The 18,724-nt window shown below is 39.9% G+C and overlaps 2 protein-coding genes and 1 non-coding gene across 5 annotated transcripts in view; 2 read left to right on the top strand and 1 right to left on the bottom strand.

Annotated features, from left to right (window-relative positions):
* dok6 (docking protein 6) overlaps nt 1–4,469 on the top strand; it is an 86,157-nt gene extending 81,688 nt beyond the window's left edge. The window contains exon 8 of the mRNA XM_029646338.2: nt 360–4,469. Within this exon, the coding sequence (XP_029502198.1) occupies nt 360–511 (152 nt within the window). The 3' untranslated portion in view covers nt 512–4,469. The remainder of the gene's footprint in view (nt 1–359) is intronic.
* A 205-nt stretch (nt 4,470–4,674) lies between these two features.
* On the bottom strand, nt 4,675–18,325 carry cd226 (CD226 molecule). Of its 3 annotated transcripts, none has more exons than XM_029646335.2 (6): nt 18,123–18,325; nt 16,591–16,965; nt 12,330–12,710; nt 10,361–10,460; nt 6,482–6,536; nt 4,675–6,346 (listed from the first exon to the last, which is right to left on the bottom strand). In XM_029646335.2, the coding sequence occupies exons 1-6, from the start codon at nt 18,187–18,189 to the stop codon at nt 6,221–6,223; spliced, it is 1,104 nt and encodes a 367-aa protein (XP_029502195.2). In that variant the 5' UTR covers nt 18,190–18,325; the 3' UTR covers nt 4,675–6,220. The 3 variants fall into 3 exon arrangements, with proteins under 3 accessions (XP_029502195.2, XP_029502197.2, XP_029502196.2); XM_029646337.2 differs by having other exon boundaries at nt 4,675–5,303; XM_029646336.2 differs by having other exon boundaries at nt 4,675–5,228.
* trnaa-ugc (transfer RNA alanine (anticodon UGC)) lies at nt 17,121–17,190 on the top strand. The gene has a single exon. It is a non-coding gene; the product is annotated as a tRNA-Ala (tRNA).
* Nucleotides 18,326–18,724: the final 399 nt, after the last annotated feature.

Raw genomic sequence — 18,724 nt, 5'->3', positions numbered from 1 at the left:
ACAACCCAAGCGTGCAAAGCTCTTGGAGACTTACCTAGAAAGACAGCTGTAATCGCTGCCAAAGGTGAATCTAACATGTATTGACTCAGGTGTGTGAATAATTGCATAAATGAGATATTTCTATATTTCATTTTCAATAAATGTGTAAAAATATGTTTTCACTTTGTCATCATGGTGTGTTATGTGTAGATGGGTGAGGCAAAAGAATCGATTTAATCCATGTTGAATTAAGGCTGTAACACAACAACATGTGGAATGAAGGGTATGAATCATTTCTGAAGGCACTGAATGACCTAGTATGGACCATAGCCAGAGAGACTATCCTTTTCCTCACCACTGTCTTCTCCTGTTGTTTCCAGGTACGAGCCTGACGATGATCCCCCGAGCACAGACCTTCCCCAGCTTCCTCTCTGAACAGACAGAAGAAGAGCAGTCCTCCCAGCACCAGGAAGAGGCACTTTCCCCCTCCAGTGGCTATGGCTCAAACTGCAACCAGGGGATGCTCCAATGACAAGCACTTACAGGACAAACCTGGACATTCCAACACTTTAGAAGGCTGTAGAAATATGTATAGGAACATGTATAATATGGCATTGTATGTTAATAAATTATGACGAGTGTTAATTGTAGAGCGGTACATATATATATATTATCCTAGACTTTTTTCATAGGCTAAAACAATTGCACCAAAAATATTTCTCTTGTAGTTTTCAAAAGGGAGACATACTGTACGTGTCATAGTGTTTGCGAGTACTTTGGGTCCTTTCACTGTAAAGTCCCTTGTTGGTTAGCCTTTTTTTCAAACTGCATATCATTCATTCTGAAATGTCTAAAGTTTATGCAGATTGCAAAGCAATGCTGAAAGGGGTTGTTTGTAAGTTGTTAATGTCTTGTGACTGAAGGTCCAAAAAATTGGAATGTGTTTTTCATCCTTTAATTTTCCCCACACTGATGTTCTGACACCTGCTGGGGCCCATTCATTAGGGAAAACGTTCTGAAATATTTGTGGGCTTTTTAGTTTACCTGCAACAAGCACCACGTCCCTCCATTCCAAATGGTTTGCCTGTTCACGAGTACAGGTCTGAGATAGACGCTGCAGGCAACATATTTAAAAATCTATACAAATCATCCCAACTTCCAAACGCATGAACAAAACCATACAATGAAAATATTAACAAATCTGCCTAGCACCTATAGGCTATATCTATGTCCAACTTGACTAGGACCTACAGTATAGACTATAGCCTATTTAAGGCTGACCCTTGTGAACAAGCAGTTTATTTGGCTTCTGTCTGGAGCACTCAGACTGTGACCATGCTTGGTCTGACTATTGATGTTTTCCAGACCTCTCGCCCTGTCCTCCAGCCACAGTATGAAGTGCCTTCTGACGCATGCAGACTGCAGAGTGTGACACTACTGTACCAGACACCCACAGGCTTAATCTCTGGCCCCGGTCCGGGTCTGTCATTATTCTAGTATATCTATGCCCTCGGCTCCTCTTAGGTGCAAGACATTCTGAAAATAGTCTTGTCCAATTTAAACAAAAAAAGACTTGTCGTCTGTCATTATCGGAGAAAAGATATGATCCACAAATTCACAGATCGTACAAACACAGAGTCAATGTTCACAAGAAAAGACAATCAGTTTGAGGTATAACGGATGAGCAAATCAGTCGAAACACTGTTATCCTTTTGAGCTACTTCCTTTCTTTGTTGTGTGAATTATTTTGGTCAACATTTGAATATTTATTTTCGTAGGAGATAGATATGTTTATATGGAATCCCAGAAACATCCAGGGCACATTATAAAATAATATCCATGAATATCATATGTTTAGATCTCACGGTTACACACAATTTGCTGTTTGTTTAATTACTGTATATTATAAGTGAATCAATTTAACCTGAACATGGGTTGGATTAACAAAGAAAGTGCCCTTCTACTAAAGGTTCTCAGTATCTATCTGATACAATGATAACTGGGTGAAACTCACTACTGCACACCTGTGTTTAATGTAATTAATCCATCTCTACTATTTTACACAACTGTAAAGGGAGAAAGTAGTTCCATTTTGTTTGTGATGAGTGTTTATACAGTTGTGGTAGGGAGAGAAAGTAGTTGTAATTTGTTTGGAGTATTTATACAACTGTGGTAATGAGAGAAAGTAGTACCAGGTAGTTCTGTGACATTCATTATTTGTTGTTTTCCACTTTACATGTCTTTCTCACACTGTTTATGTCAGCCACATCTTGTTTGAATATAGTATAGAAATAGACAGTAGACGTTTTCTGTCTTCAATGGTACTACATTACCAGTGGTGGGAAAAGTGCCCATTGTCATACTTGAGTAAAAGTAAAGATATCTTAATAGAACACTTCTCAAAAGTGAAAGTCACCCAGATAAAATTTTACTTTAGTAAAAGTCCAAAAGTATTTGGTTAACTATACTTAATTGCTAACAAGTATAAAAAAAAGCAAAAGTATAAATCATTTCATATTCCTTATATTAAGCAAACCAGATTGCATCATTTTCTTATTTTTTAAATGTATGGATAGCCAGGAGCACACTCCAACATCATTTACAAACGAAGCATGTGTGTTTAGTGAGTCCGCCAGATAAGAGGCAGTAGGGATGTTCTCTTGATACGTGTGTGAAATTGACCATTTTCCTGTCCTGCTAACCATTCAAAATATAACGAGTACTTTTGGGTGTCAGGCAACTAGTATGGATTAAAGAGTACTGTATTTTCTTAAGGACTGTAGTGAAGTAAAAGTAAAAGTTGTAAAAGTAAAGTTACCCCCCAAAAAAACAGACTTAAGTAGTACTTTAAAGTATTTTTACTTAAAGTACTTAACACCACTGTACGTTATACAATGGTAATGTTCCTACAGTACCACCTCAATGTTAGTTTGATGTTTGTGTCTAAATAGTCACACACTACATTCTTTGTGTTTTGTTGCTGTCATAATATTTGTTAATACCACTTTTTAATACAGTGGGGAGAACAAGTATTTGATACACTGCCGATTTTGCAGGTTTTCCTACTTACAAAGCATGTAGAGGTCTGAAATTTTATCATAGGTACACTTCAACTGTGAGAGACGGAATCAAAAACAAAAATCCAGAAAATCACATTGTATGATTTGTAAGTAATGAATTTGCATTTTATTGCATGACATAACTATTTGATACATCAGAAAAGCAGAACTTAATATTTGTTTGCAATTACAGAGATCATACGTTTCCTGTAGTTCTTGACCAGGTTTGCACACACTGCAGCAGGGATTTTGGCCCACTCCTCCATACAGATCTTCTCCAGATGCTTCAGGTTTCGGGGCTGTCGCTGGGCAATACGGACTTTCAGCTCCCTCCAAAGATTTTCTATTGGGTTCAGGTCTGGAGACTGGCTAGGCTACTCCAGGACCTTGAGATGCTTCTTACCGAGCCACTCCTTAGTTGCCCTGGCTGTGTGTTTCGGGTCGTTGTCATGCTGGAAGACCCAGCCACGACCAATCTTCAATGCTCTTACTGAGGGAAGGAGGTTGTTGGCCAAGATCTCACGATACATGGCCCCATCCATCCTCCCCTCAATATGGTGCAGTCGTCCTGTCCCCTTTGCAGAAAAGCATCCCCAAAGAATGATGTTTCCACCTCCATGCTTCACAGTTGGGATGGTGTCCTTGGGGTTGTACTCATCCTTCTTCTTCCTCCAAACACAGCGAGTGGAGTTTAGACCAAAAAGCTCTATTTTCCTCTCATCAGACCACATGACCTTTTCCCATTCCTCCTCTGGATCATCCAGATGGTCATTGGCAAACTTCAGACGGGCCTGGACATGCGCTGGCTTGAGCAGGGGGACCTTGCGTGCGCTGCAGGATTTTAATCCATGACGGCATAGTATGTTACTAATGGTTTTCTTTGAGACTGGGGTCCCAGCTCTATTCAGGTCATTGACCAGGTCCTGCCGTGTAGTTCTGGGCTGATCCCTCACCTTCCTCATGATCATTGATGCCCCACGAGATGAGATCTTGCATGGAGCCCCATACCGAGGGTGATTGACCATCATCTTGAACTTCTTCCATTTTCTAATAATTGCGCCAACAGTTGTTGCCTTCTCACCAAGCTGCTTGCCTATTGTCCTGTAGCCCATCCCAGCCTTGTGCAGGTCTACAATTTTATCCCTGATGTCCTTACACAGCTCTCTGGCCTTGGCCATTGTGGAGAGGTTGGAGTCGGTTTGATTGAGTGTGTGGACAGGTGTCTTTTATACAGGTAACGAGTTCAAACAGGTGCAGTTAATACAGGTAATGAGAGGAGAACAGGAGGGCTTCTTAAAGAAAAACTAACAGGTCTGTGAGAGCCGGAATTCTTACTGGTTGGCAGGTGATCCAATACTTATGTCATGCAATAAAATGCAAATTAATTACTTAAAAATCATACAAATGTGATTTTCTGGATTTTTGTTTTAGATTCAATCTCTCACAGTTGAAGTGTAACTATGATAAAAAATTACAGACCTCTACATGCTTTGTAAGTAGGAAAACCTGCAAAATCGGCAGTGTATCAAATACTTGTTCTCCCCACTGTACATTGAGTGTAGGATTATATTGTTCACTCACTAAATGTATATATGTAATGTTTTTTTGATGAAAGAGAATAAATTGAATGTACATGTTGTCAAGGTATAAAGATGTTTTTATTTTATTTATTTTTTATGACAATACATTTCTGTGCCGATTTAACCAACATGCAACAGGGCTAAATGCAGTTGCTTATGGCAGGGGTTCAAACAAAAGCGCATTGTAGAGAAGCAAATTGCAATATGCTTTAAAAGTCAATGTTCCAGACATTCGCGGAGATCACATTCATGGCAAGCGCTGCGGATGTCGGCACATGCGTCAATTACCTTCAAAAGTCAAGTGCAATGGCCTTGTTTACAACACACCTTTGATTGAATCCCGGCCAAACACTCCTGGAAGAGACCAACTCATGTCACAGTAGAGTAGGTGTTATTTAGTCCACATGGGGTCATTAAAGTCACAGAGAAACACAGTATCAGCACCTATTGTACCGACGCAGACAATTAGGCTTAATAAATTAACAAGACTAAAACCCTGTATTCCGAATGTAAATTGTCCATTATTCTTTCATTTTTTGCATCCTCCTCTTCCTCTTCTTGCTGAGAGCCCAGACATCTTTCATTCCCAAGACCTCCATTTTATTCTCAGCTAGGAATAGAATTGCATTTTTGTCCAACAGTGTCAGAAGAATTTCTAATCACAGCATTCATCTAGATTCTACAGCTAGAAAGAGAAGAAATATTTAATCTAATGGCTTAGATATAGAAAAAATACAATAGTACAGTATATTTCCATTTACTATCATAATCTTGCTGAATTAACATGTGAACAATTCCATGATAACATAACATTGCAGCATTCCATAAGAACCTACAGGACCCAATCTGTGTAACTACAACAGGAAAACACAGCATTCCATAAGAACCTACAGGACCCAATCTGTGTAACTACAACAGGAAAACACAGCATTCCATAAGAACCTACAGGACCCAATCTGTGTAACTACAACAGGAAAACACAGCATTCCATAAGAACCTACAGGACCCAATCTGTGTAACTACAACAGGAAAACACAGCATTCCATAAGAACCTACAGGACCCAATCTGTGTAACTACAACAGGAAAACACAGCATTCCATAAGAACCTACAGGACCCAATCTGTGTAACTACAACAGGAAAACACAGCATTCCCAGGGGATGGAACAGCATGATTGGTTTGTTCATTGTCACACGATTGAGTTAGGGATAACTAAGGAATTGAATGAAGCTGGGAGGCTTTTAATAACAGTTTGTTATGGGACGGTATTACTGCATGTAAAGCCTTCAACAATATATTATACAACATGAGTGTTTTACATATTATTAGTGGCAAATGTATCTCTAAACAAACCGTCAATGTTTCAAGGGAATACACAGAGTTGCATAGATTGAGAGCAAACAAAGTGTAAGTCAGACTGATACGTAGTTTAATTGAAGTTGGCCTACTTTGCAGTTATATGAATGATTCTGTCCCACAGTCTTTGAACACTATAAGCGGTTGAATATCATATTCTTGAATGTTTCAATGGGGAGACTGTGGCTGTGCCACTGTTACAGCATGATAGGGGTCAGACAGGGGTCTGTAACACAGTACTTCTCCCTATCTCTTCCTTTTAGTGTGCGAACGTACGGTGTGTATGTTGCCGTACACTGGGCTATCTCCTCTCTGATTGGTCCCCTTCCTCATCCTGTCATACACAGGAACGTTCTCATAGTCGTTGCAGGACTACAAAGACATTAGAGCTATATTAGAGATATGTTAGAGATGTGCCACTGACTGATACATGGAAACAAGATATAGTGCTATTTTATTAGTATCCACATGATTAGGAAATGACAAGATATAATGTTATATTCTTACCCGTCTCTGAGCTGGATGCAGTTTGGTTATGTACTTCGCTCTCATCTTCTTCTTTCTGAAGAGACAGACAGAGAGACAGACAGGCAGAGAGACGGGTAGAATAGCTGGTTATTTTGGTCCAGAAGCATACAACCATATTTATACTACCGGTCAAACGTTTTAGAACACCTAGTCATTCAAAGGTTTTTCTTTATTTTTACTATTTTCTACATTGTAGAATAACAGTGAAGACATCAAAACTATGAAATAACACATATGGAATCTTGTAGTAAGCAAAAAAGTGTTAAACAATTCAAAATATATTTTCAAATAGCCACCCTTTGTCTTGATGACAACTTTGCACACACTTGGCATTCTCTCAACCAGCTTCATGAGGTAGTCAGCTGGAATGCATTTCAATTAACAGGTGTGCCTTGTTAAAAGTTAATTTGTGGAATTTCTATCTTTCTTAATGCGTTTGAGCCAAACAGATGTGTTGTGACCAGGTAGGGGTGGTATACAGAAGATAACCCTATTTGGTAAAAGACCAAGCCCATATTATGGCAAGAACAGCTGAAATAAGAAAAGAGAAACAACAGTCAATTATTACTTTAAGACATGAAGGTCAGTCAATACGGAAAATTTCAAGAACTTTGAAAGTGCAGTCTCAAAAACCATCAAGCGCTATGATGAAACTGGCTCTGATGAGGACCACCACAGGAAAGGAAGACTCAGAGTTACCTCTGCTGCAGAGGACAAGTTTATTAGAGTTACCAGCCTCAGAAATTACAGCCCAAATAAATGCTTCACAGAGTTCAAGTAACAGACACATCTCAACATCAACTGTTCAGAGGAGACTGTGTGATGGTGCTTTGCTGGTGACACGGTCTGTGATTTATTTAGAATTCAAGGCATACTTAACCAGCATGTCTACCACAGTATTCTGCAGTGATACACCATCCCATCTGGTTTGCACTTAGTAGGACTATCATTTGTTTTTCAACAGGACAATGACCCACCACACCTCCAGGCTGTGTAAGGGCTATTTGACCAAGAAGGAGAGTGATGGAGTGCTGCATCAGATGACCTGGCCTCCACAATCCCCCGACCTTAACCAAATTTAGATGGTTTGGTTTGAGTCGGACCGCAGAGTGAAGGAAAAGCAGTGTGCTCAGCATATGTGGAAACTCCTTCATGACTGTTGGAAAAGCATTCCAGGTGAAGCTGGTGCGGCAGCGTAGCCTAGTGGTTAGAGCGTTGGACTAGTAACCGGAAGCTTGCAAGTTCAAACCCCCGAGCTGACAAGGTACAAATCTGTCGTTCTGCCCCTGAACAGGCAGTTAACCCACTGTTCCTAGGCCGTCATTGAAAATAAGAATTTGTTCTTAACTGACTTGCCTAGTTAAATAAAGGTAAAATTTAAAAATTTAAAAATAAATAAAGAGAATGCCAAGAGTGTGCAAAGCAGTCGTCAAGGCAAAGGGTGGCTATTTTGAAGAATCTCAGATATAAAATATATTTCGATTTTGTTGAACACTTTTTTAGTTACTACATGATTCCATATGTGTTATTTCATAGTGTTTATGTCGTCACTATTATTCTACAATGTAGAAAATAGTAAAAATAAAGAAAAACCCTTGAATGAGTAAGTGTTCTAAAACTTTTGACCAGTAGTGTATATGGATGCATTTTCATTCAAGATAAGAAGATGGACTGCATTTTTATGAGTGAACTCTGAGGAGCCAGGATGTATTAGTTAACTCATCATATACAGTGCCTTGCGAAAGTATTCGGCCCCCTTGAACTTTGCGACCTTTTGCCACATTTCAGGCTTCAAACATGAAGATATAAAACTGTATTTTTTTGTGAAGAATCAACAACAAGTGGGACACAATCATGAAGTGGAACGACATTTATTTGATATTTCAAACTTTTTTAACAAATCAAAAACTGAAAAATTGGGCGTGCAAAATTATTCAGCCCCCTTAAGTTAATAATTTGTAGCGCTGCGATTACAGCTGTAAGTCGCTTGGGGTATGTCTCTATCAGTTTTGCACATCGAGAGACTGAATTTTTTTCCCATTCCTCCTTGCAAAACAGCTCGAGCTCAGTGAGGTTGGATGGAGAGCATTTGTGAACAGCAGTTTTCAGTTCTTTCGACAGATTCTCGATTGGATTCAGGTCTGGACTTTGACTTGGCCATTCTAACACCTATGTTTATTTTTGAACCATTCCATTGTAGATTTTGCTTTATGTTTTGGATCATTGTCTTGTTGGAAGACAAATCTCTCAAATCTCTCTTTTGCAGACTCCATCAGGTTTTCTTCCAGAATGGTCCTGTATTTGGCTCCATCCATCTTCCCATCAATTTTAACCATCTTCCCTGTCCCTGTGAAGAAAAGCAGGCCCAAACCATGATGCTGCCACCACCATGTTTGACAGTGGGGATGGTGTGTTCAGGGTGATGAGCTGTGTTGCTTTTACGCCAAACATAACGTTTTACATTGTTGCCAAAAAGTTCAATTTTGGTTTCATCTGACCAGAGCACCTTCTTCCACATGTTTGGTGTGTCTCCCAGGTGGCTTGTGGCAAACTTTAAACGACACTTTTTATGGATATCTTTAAGAAATGGCTTTCTTCTTGCCACTCTTCCATAAAGGCCAGATTTGTGCAATATACGACTGATTGTTGTCCTATGGACAGAGTCTCCCACCTCAGCTGTAGATCTCTGCAGTTCATCCAGAGTGATCATGGGCCTCTTGGCTGCATCTCTGATCAGTCTTCTCCTTGTATGAGCTGAAAGTTTAGAGGGACGGCCAGGTCTTGGTAGATTTGCAGTGGTCTGATACTCCTTCCATTTCAATATTATCGCTTGCACAGTGCTCCTTGGGATGTTTAAATCTTGGGAAATCTTTTTGTATCCAAATCCGGCTTTAAACTTCTTCACAACAGTATCTCGGACCTGCCTGGTGTGTTCCTTGTTCTTCATGATGCTCTCTGCGCTTTTAACGGACCTCTGAGACTATCACAGTGCAGGTGCATTTATACAGAGACTTGATTACACACAGGTGGATTGTATTTATCATCATTAGTCATTTAGGTCAACATTGGATCATTCAGAGATCCTCACTGAACTTCTGGAGAGAGTTTGCTGCACTGAAAGTAAAGGGGCTGAATAAATTTGCACGCCCAATTTTTCAGTTTTTGATTTGTTAAAAAAGTTTGAAATATCCAATAAATGTCGTTCCACTTCATGATTGTGTCCCACTTATTGTTGATTCTTCACAAAAAAATACAGTTTTATATCTTTATGTTTGAAGCCTGAAATGTGGCAAAAGGTCGCAAAGTTCAAGGGGGCCGAATACTTTCACAAGGCACTGTATATCCCCCTCCCACACACACATACTGTACACTCCTAAAGCCCACACTCTACTGGAAGTACAGCACCTACACTTCTCGCTAAGAAAGCGAAATGAAAGTGCACTCTGAGTAAAACTCAGTGTGAGCGATGGCCCGCCTTTCAGATACATGGTGCAGGGGAGGGACGGAGGGAGTGAAGGAAGGTTGGGGAAATGGAATTTCACAGCAAAAAGTTTATGCTCTAACAAATGAGTACCTATCTCTAGTAGCCTATTTATCTCTAACTGGGATGACTAATGCATGGTCTGTGAGAGGTATTTTACTAGTAAGAATGTGTGGAACTTTTACATGTATCACATACAGATCACATCTAAATAAAGTTTGAAAGTGTAAAGGGGAAATAGGTACAAAGGGACCTTCTGCAAATAAAGTGTTCATCCATGTGTGTCCACTGAATATGTTTACCTAGGCTAAGAGTAAATATAACTGTAAATTGTCCCTGCATGAAGACAGAATCTAGAAAGTCAACACTTACTGTACCTTTGCCACACAACCAGCATTACAATGACAGAGAGCAGCAGCAGGAGTCCTGACACTCCCCCTCCAATGTAGATTAGATACTCAGACAGGCTGAATTCAACTGAGAATGGAGGGAGAAAAGAGAGGAGGAGAGAGGAAAGAGAGGATGGAGGGATAAAAGAGGACATTAGACAGTTGTATGTTAACCTGTGTTTCCAAAATGGTAGGTGTGTGATGTGATGTGTGTAGTTTTTTTTTACCCCTTGTGTCTTAAAGACTCTGTAGAAACATATGGGTAAAAAATAGTTTGCTTACCACTTATCTAAACACCTCCTTCTCTCCTTAAACCCACCCATCATCTAGAGAATATGAGTAATTCAGTTTTGCACCTGTACCAAACCGCTAACGGTCTTCGCCACATCCTGTGTCACTATGTCACTCACTGTGTGTATGATGTCATTGTTAGCAGAGTTGCATGTGTATACACAGCCTAATTAATACCTTGTCTCTATGCTGCATCTTGATCTATGCTGAACAAAAATATAAACGCAACATGCAACAATTTCCAAGATTTTACTTCATTACAGTTCATATGAGGAAATCAGTCAATTGAAGTAATCTATGGATTTGACATGACTTGGAATACAGATATGCATCTATTGGTCACAGATACTTAAAAAGTAATGGGCCTCAGGGTCTCATCACAGTTTTTCTGTGCATTCAAAATGCCATTGATAAATACAATTGTGTTTAAATTCTCTGGCAACAGCTCTGGTGGACATTCCTGGAGTCAGCACACCAATTGCACACTCCCTCAAATCTTGAGACATCTGTGGCATTGGGCTGTGTGACAAAACTTGCTATTTTAGAGTGCCCTATTGTCCCTAGCACAAGGTGCACCTGTGTAATGATCATGCTGTTTAATCAGATTCTCGAAATGCCACACCTGTCAGGTGGATGGATTTTCTTGATAAAATGCTCACTAACAGGGATGTAAACACATTTGTAAACAAAACCGTTTCGAGAAATAATATTTTTGTCCATTTAAAAAAATTCTGGTATATTTTATTCCAGTTTATGAACATGGGAGCAGCACTTTACATGTTGCGATTATATTTTTGTTCAGTGTAGATCATCATTGTCATGGAAATACGAGGTTGCTTTCACAGGGGACTGGTCTACCCAAGCTTTCAAGGTCTCAACGTTACAGTGCACTGAAATACTGTATTAGTGATTATTATACTCAAGCTCAGCCCTAGGATGCACATTGGTCCTAAATCACTTAAGGGAACTGAACTGGCTTTCAGTTCATCTCCGACTGGTGCAGATCAAACTGTTGATGGTTTTTAAAGTTATACATGACCTTGTCACAGTTACCTGTCTGGATATTCTAATTTCATTACACTCTCATAGCCATCACACAGTGGTAAAAATACTTTAAAGTACTCCTTAAGTATCCGTACATTACATTACTACATTCCTAAAGAAAATAATGAAATTTTTACTCCATACATTTTCCCTGTCAACCGAAAGTACTTGTTACATGTTGACATGAAAATGGTCCAATTCACACACTTATCAAAAGAACATCCCTGGTCATCCCTACTGCCTCTGATCTGGCGGACTCACTAAACACAAATGCTTTGTTTGTAAATGATGTCTGAGTGTTGGAGTGTGCACCTAGCTGTCCATCAAAAACAAATTAAATGTTTTTTACCTTTACTTTGGATACTTAAGTATATTTTAGCAATTCCACTTACTTTCGATACTTAAGTATATTTAAAACCAAATATTTGTAGACTTTTACTCAAGTAGTATTTTACTGGGTGACTTTCACTTGAGTCATTGTCTTTTAAGGTATCTTTTTGAGTATTTTTACTCATGTAAGACTGAGTACTTTTTCCACCACTGTGTATTAGTAATTAAGTTGTCTGAAATGACCTTCGCTGGTTACAATTAGTCTGGTAATATTTTAACTCTGACCTCTTACCTGGGCTAAGTACAGTCAGCAGCACAGTGGTGGTCTGTACCCCAGCGTCCGTATTGAAGAGACATCTATATAACCCTCCATCTTCCTCGCCCACATCATTGAGCTGCAGACGTGTGTCCAGTCTTTCTGAACAGTTCACTATCCCCCTGTGTGTGTAGTCTACTCCAAACAGACCACCATTCTCCAGCCGACACTTCGCCATGATGCCCACCCCACTGGTGCTACCATGGTCTAGCTTCTCGACTGTGACCTCATACACGGTCCCGTTATGTTCGTGGTTGCAGCTGATAGTCAGGTTTTCGCTCCTCTCTGCGATGAGTTCAGTGTCTGCTTGGATTACCTCAGGCTCAGGTTCTCTGGTGTGGATGTTAGTATCTCCATCTGTGATCCAGGGAAATGACAAAACAAAGGCAAAAAATGCTGAGCAAATTCACATTACCGTATATACAAAGGTATGTGGACACAACTTCAAATTAGTGGATTCAGCTATTTCAGCCACAACCGTTGCTGACAGGTGTATAAAATCGAGCACACCGCCATGCACTCTCCATAGACAAACATCGGCAGTAGAATGGCCTTACTGAAGAGCTCTGTGACTTTCAATGTGGCACTGTCATAGGATGCCACCTTTCCAATAAGTCCGTTCGTCAAATTTCTGCCCTGTTAGAGCTGCCCCGGTCAACTGTAAGTGCTGTTATTGTGAAGATGAAACATCTAGGAGCAACAACAGCTCAACCGCCGAGCAGCCACACACAAGCCTAGGATCACCCGCAGCAATGTTCCAACATCTAGTGGAAAGCCTTCCCTAGAAGAGTGAAGGCTGTTATAGCAGCAAAGGGGGGACCAACTCCATATTAATGACCATGATGAGGCCTATTGGGTCGTCATTTCTCAGGTTAAGCCTAACATTTCACAAAGCCATTTTAGACCAATGACAACAATGTAATTACTTTTTCAGTAATTCAAGTTGGAAATTCAAACAGTGCAGACTGTCCAATACATTTACAACGGAATACTAACCAGCTACCAATTTGATATATACAGTTGCAGTCTGAAGTTTGCATACACCTTTGCCAAATACATTTAAACTCAGTTTTTCACAATTCCTGACATTTAATCCTAGTAAAAATTCCCAGTCTTTGGTCAGTTAGGGTCACCACTTTATTTTAAGAATGTGAAATGTCAGAATAATAGCAGAGAGAATGATTTATTTCAGCTTTTATTTCTTTCATCACATTCCCAGTGGGTCAGAAGTTTACATTCACTCAATTAGTATTTGGTAGCATTGCCTTTAAATGGTTTAACTTGGGTCAAACATTTCATGTAGCCTTCCACAAGCTTCCAAATGGTTGGGTGAATTTTGGTCCATTCCTCCTGACAGAGCTGATGTAACCGAGTCAGGTTTGTAGGCCTCCTTGCTCACACACACGCTATAGGATTGAGGTCAGGGCTTTGTGATGGCCACTCCAATACATTGACTTTGTTGTCCTTAAGCCATTTTGCCACAACTTTGGAAGTTTGCTTGGGGTCATTGTACATTTGGAAGACCCATTTGCGACCAAGCTTTAACTCCCTGACTGATGTCTTGAGACGTTGCTTCAATATATCCACATAATTTTTCTCCCTCATTAGGCCATCTATTTTGTGAAGTGCATCACGGTTGGGATGGGGTTCTTCGGCTTACAAGCCTCCCCCTTTTTCCTCCAAACATAACAATGGTCATTATGGCCAAACAGTTTTATTTTTGTTTCATCAGACCAGAGGACATTTCTCTAAAAACTACGATCTTTGTCGCCATGTGCGGTTTCTTCCTTGCTGAGCGGCCTTTTAGGTTATGTTGATATAGGACTCGTTTTACTGTGGACATAGATACTTTTGTACCTGTTTCCTCCAGCATCTTCACAAGGTCCTATGCTGTTGTTCTGGGATTGATTTGCACTTTTCGCACCAAATAACGTTAATCTCTAGGAGACAGAATGAGTCTCCTTCCTGAGCGGTATGACGGCTGTGTGGTCCCATGGTGTTTATACTTGCAAACTATTGTTTGTACAGATGAACGTGGTACCTTCAGGCGTTTGGAAATTGCTCCCAAGGATGAACCAGACTTGTAGAGGTGTACATTTTTTTCTGAGGTCTTGGCTGATTTCTTTTGATTTGCCCATGATGTCAAGCAAAGAGACACGGAGTTTGAAGGTAGGCCTTGAAATACATCCACAGGTACACCTCCAATTGACTCAAATGATGTCAATTAGCCTCTCAGAAGCTTCTAAAGCCATGACATACTTTTCTGGAATTTTCCAAGCTGTCAAGGCTTGGTCGCAAATGGGCCAACTTAGTGAATGTAAACTTCTGACCCACTGGATACAGTGAATTATACGTGAAATAATTTGTCTGCAAACAATTGTTGGAAAAATTACTTGTGTCATGTACAAAGTAGATGTCCTAACCGACTTGCCAAAAATATAGTTTGTTAACAAGAAATTTGTGGAGTTTTTGAAAAACGAGTTCTAATGACTCCAACATAAATGTAAACCTCCGACTTCAACTGTATATATATATTTTTTTAAATATATAAATATTGTTTTAAATATATATATATTTTTAAAAAACAATTATATATATATATGCAAAGCTGTCTTGTATAGGCTACCGGAACCTGGTGTCCTTTGACAGCTCTTTGGTCTTGGCCATAGTGGAGTTTGGAGTGTGACCGTTTGAGGTTGTGGACAGGTGCCTTTTATACTGATAACAAGTTCAAACAGGTGCCATTAATACAGGTAACGAGTGGAGGACAGAGGAGCCTCTTAAAGAAGAAGTTACAGGTCTGTGAGAGACAGAAATCTTGCTTGTTTGTAGGTGACCAAATACTTATTTTCCACCATAACTTGCAAATTAATTCATTAAAAATCCTACAATGTGATTTTCTGGATTTTCTTTCTCATTTTGTCTGTCATAGTTGAAGTGTACCTATCATGAAAATTACAGGCCTCTCATCTTTTTAAGTGGGAGAACATGCACAATTGGTGGCTGACTAAATACTTTTTTTGCCCCACTGTATACATCATCTTTAGCTGCGATTTAGGTGTTATTTATAAACGTTATAAATTGTATTTATAAAATTACATCAAATAGCCTAACAGTGAGGAAAAAAGTAGTTGGTTTGAGGATAAATTCAGGCATGTATTTTTGAACTCTGGCTAAGAGCCTACATAAATGGGCTGCAATTTTCAAGGTAGATTAAATTACTCCTAAATCCAATTTGAGACTCCCCTTGTCTCCCGTGTGCTAATGTTTTCACCATGACCTGTATGTCCAGGTTGTGGGCCCGACTTATTGTCAACAGACATTCCTGAGACATTGTCCATTGAGCTGTACACCATTTTAACTTAGTCTTAAATTATGCATGGCAAGTTATACCAGAGATGAGGGACTGTTGATGCTGCACCCACACAACTCAAACGCCGGTTCCACACTATGAACGAAAATCACATTTTTTTTATATATATTTTTTGAAACCCTCAATAACTCTTATCAGCTATAGATAATATGTTTTCATCTGCCAATGTATTGGCTGTTCAGTATCCAAACAACCTGTCCCCAGAGTTTCATATACAGTTCAACTATTTCCATAAAGTGTTGAGACCGGGAATGATGGAGAATTAAAGATGTTGCAGAACTGCTTCATTTGAAGCACTTCCCATCTTCCCTGATGTTGCTATGGCAATCAAGATGTTTTTACCATCCCTGTGGCTGCCACTTCTTCTGAGAGATCGTTTTCTAAACTAAAACTCAAAGAACTAGGCATACATAGGAAACAGGCTGTCGGGACTGATATGCGCGTTTGAACACTGGAGTAAACACTCATTGCACTGGCACCGTCGTAACCTTCACCACGGCATTTGTTCACCGATATCCCTCTTATACCTTCAATCAGTTAATTATTTTTCTTTTTCAGGACCAGGTGCCCTTTTTCAGTCACTTTCCTGAAGCCCAAGAAACAAACATTTTTCCTAGTACATAAGGAAATTTAAAAAAGCTTTATGAAGGAAATACTTTTTGGAAGGATACTGTTCAAAATGATTTGTTACTGTACATAAGAAAACAGACATTGATTAAAAAGGTGCTTGGGCATAGTAATAACACTGGGATTGATGAAAACAATCACCATTATCAGTCAAAGTATTTGGTACTAGCTAGTCAAACTCAATTATTGTAGACAACATATTCTAAATGAAAATACACAAGAAGTCCTAGACAGTACCTGCTTCACTACCTGCACCATCCTCTTCCACAGTCCCTGTGTCCTCCACCTCCACCCGTATGTCTCTCGCCCAGGATCCTTTAGGAAAGGTTTGAACAGAGCAGTGGTAGAGCCCTGCGTCCTCCTGGGTGACCTTACTGATGGTGATACTGCCATCCATGGGTGTGGTCTTCTGGAACTGGATCCTGGTCTGGTAGTACTGGGAGATGGACACTCCGTACTCAGGGTGATACACAGCTACAGGGGCCTTCTCAAACCGGATCAGTTTGGTCCAGGAGACCATGCTGAGGTTCCCTTCCCATGGACACACACACTCTAGAACCATCCCCTCCTTAAGCTTCACCGTGGTAACACCATCTCTCTGCTGCACAGAAACTGGACATGGCAGAGGGCATGTTTTCATACATGTGTACAGTATTACATTTATCTGATTTTAGCTGGTCAGTTCATCAGGAATACTAGTAATTCTCAATAACCATTCTGACCTAAGGTTATCTCCAGTTTATTTTTATTCAGATGAATCGCATCCCGTGTAGCTCAGTTGGTAGAGCATGGTGCTTGCAACGCCAGGGTTGTGGGTTCGATTCCCACAGGGGACCAGCACAAAAATGTATGCACTACCGCAAGTTGCTCTGGATAAGAGTGTCTGCTAAATTAACGAAATGTAAAAAAAAAAAAAAATCATTGATATGGAGTTGCAGCCCTTAGTACATAGTTAGTCACAGGAATTATGACATGGAAATTATGCATAGAGCAGAATGAAAAGCCTGTAAGAAGAACCTTCATCACGTAGTCAGCTGCCTCAACTGAAGATGAAGCAGTCATCAAATACATTTCCCTCTTTAGAGTCTCTCCCCTGGGTATCACTAATTTGGAGAATATTAGCCCACACAAATCAACAGAAATGGCAATAGCTGATGATCAAAAAAAAAAATAATAATCACTCGATCAGACTTCCATCTAGACAACAGATTAAAAAAAACAATCCCTTGGGGAGATACTTCTTCTGAACCTGTCAGACTAGCTGTCTTTTCACTGTATTAGTCCTGTTAAGGCAACAGGGGAGCGTTGCCCATCTAAAGATTAACTCATTAACATGGACTCTGTACGAGTAAAGGGACGTTTGAGAAGCTGATGAGATGGTTGGTGTTCATGTAGTCTCCTAATTAAGAGTTGAAAAGAGAATGTCTGAACGCAGTCTGATAGTTGTGGAAACAGAGAATAAGGACAATGAGAAGTCAAAGAGAATCCTTTGTAGTTTTAATCCTAACAGCTCACGGTATGCTATGTTCAAGCAACTAAATAAATACTAAAACACATCTGGGTGAATATTTCAGTAATAATGTTTTATGTTGAGACTTAACAGCAGTAAACTTAAATATTTACCAAACGTAAGACAACAAATAGCCTACCTAGCTAAACCAACAACTTTTAATGTTCTGCTTTATAATCCAGTGTACAAGTATACAAAAAAAGTTACATTTCCCTGATCAACATTATTTGTTAAAATAATAAAAGTGACATTCCCATACCTTCGAGACTGGAGAGAAAGATGAGGAGTACCATGAAGTACCAGTGGTCCTTTTGTACAGCCTCCATCTTGGCCCTCTGAGGCAGAATGAAAGCTGCATTGATGAGATGAGTGGAGAGGCAACAGGGCTGCACTTCCTACTAGCTGTCTCTCGCGCTACAGAGCAAGATTACATCCCAAATGGCAACCTATTCCCTATGTAGTGCACTACTTTTGACCCAAAGGGGTCTGGTCAAAAGTAGTGCACTATACAGGGAATATATTGCCTTTTGGGACAGAAACAAACACTTTAGTCCATGGGAGGGGCCAGGGGGGGACACGCCAAGCTAACCCTTTGTTAGCTCATTCTACACAGAGGGACACTTTATATGCAGGGTGAGTGGTGGGTGGAAAGCTTAGTCCTGCTAGCTTATGCTATCAGGCTACTACAGAGAGGTGCTGTGTGTTGCAGTGGTTTATTGTAAACTATAGACTAGTAATTATAAAAGATTTAGATACTGGGAAATATTGTGTGTAGCACTACCTTCGGTGTGTAATTCTGCAGCAGCTCTGGTTAGCTGTGTGTTTGACTGAAATGTGGTGTTGGGGTTGACACGACCAGAG

The sequence above is a fragment of the Oncorhynchus nerka genome, linkage group LG22, assembly GCF_034236695.1.
Source record: "Oncorhynchus nerka isolate Pitt River linkage group LG22, Oner_Uvic_2.0, whole genome shotgun sequence".
Lineage (NCBI taxonomy): Eukaryota > Metazoa > Chordata > Actinopteri > Salmoniformes > Salmonidae > Oncorhynchus > Oncorhynchus nerka.
Note: the sequence above shows the minus strand (reverse complement) of the source record. Positions and strands in the feature narration are given on the sequence as shown.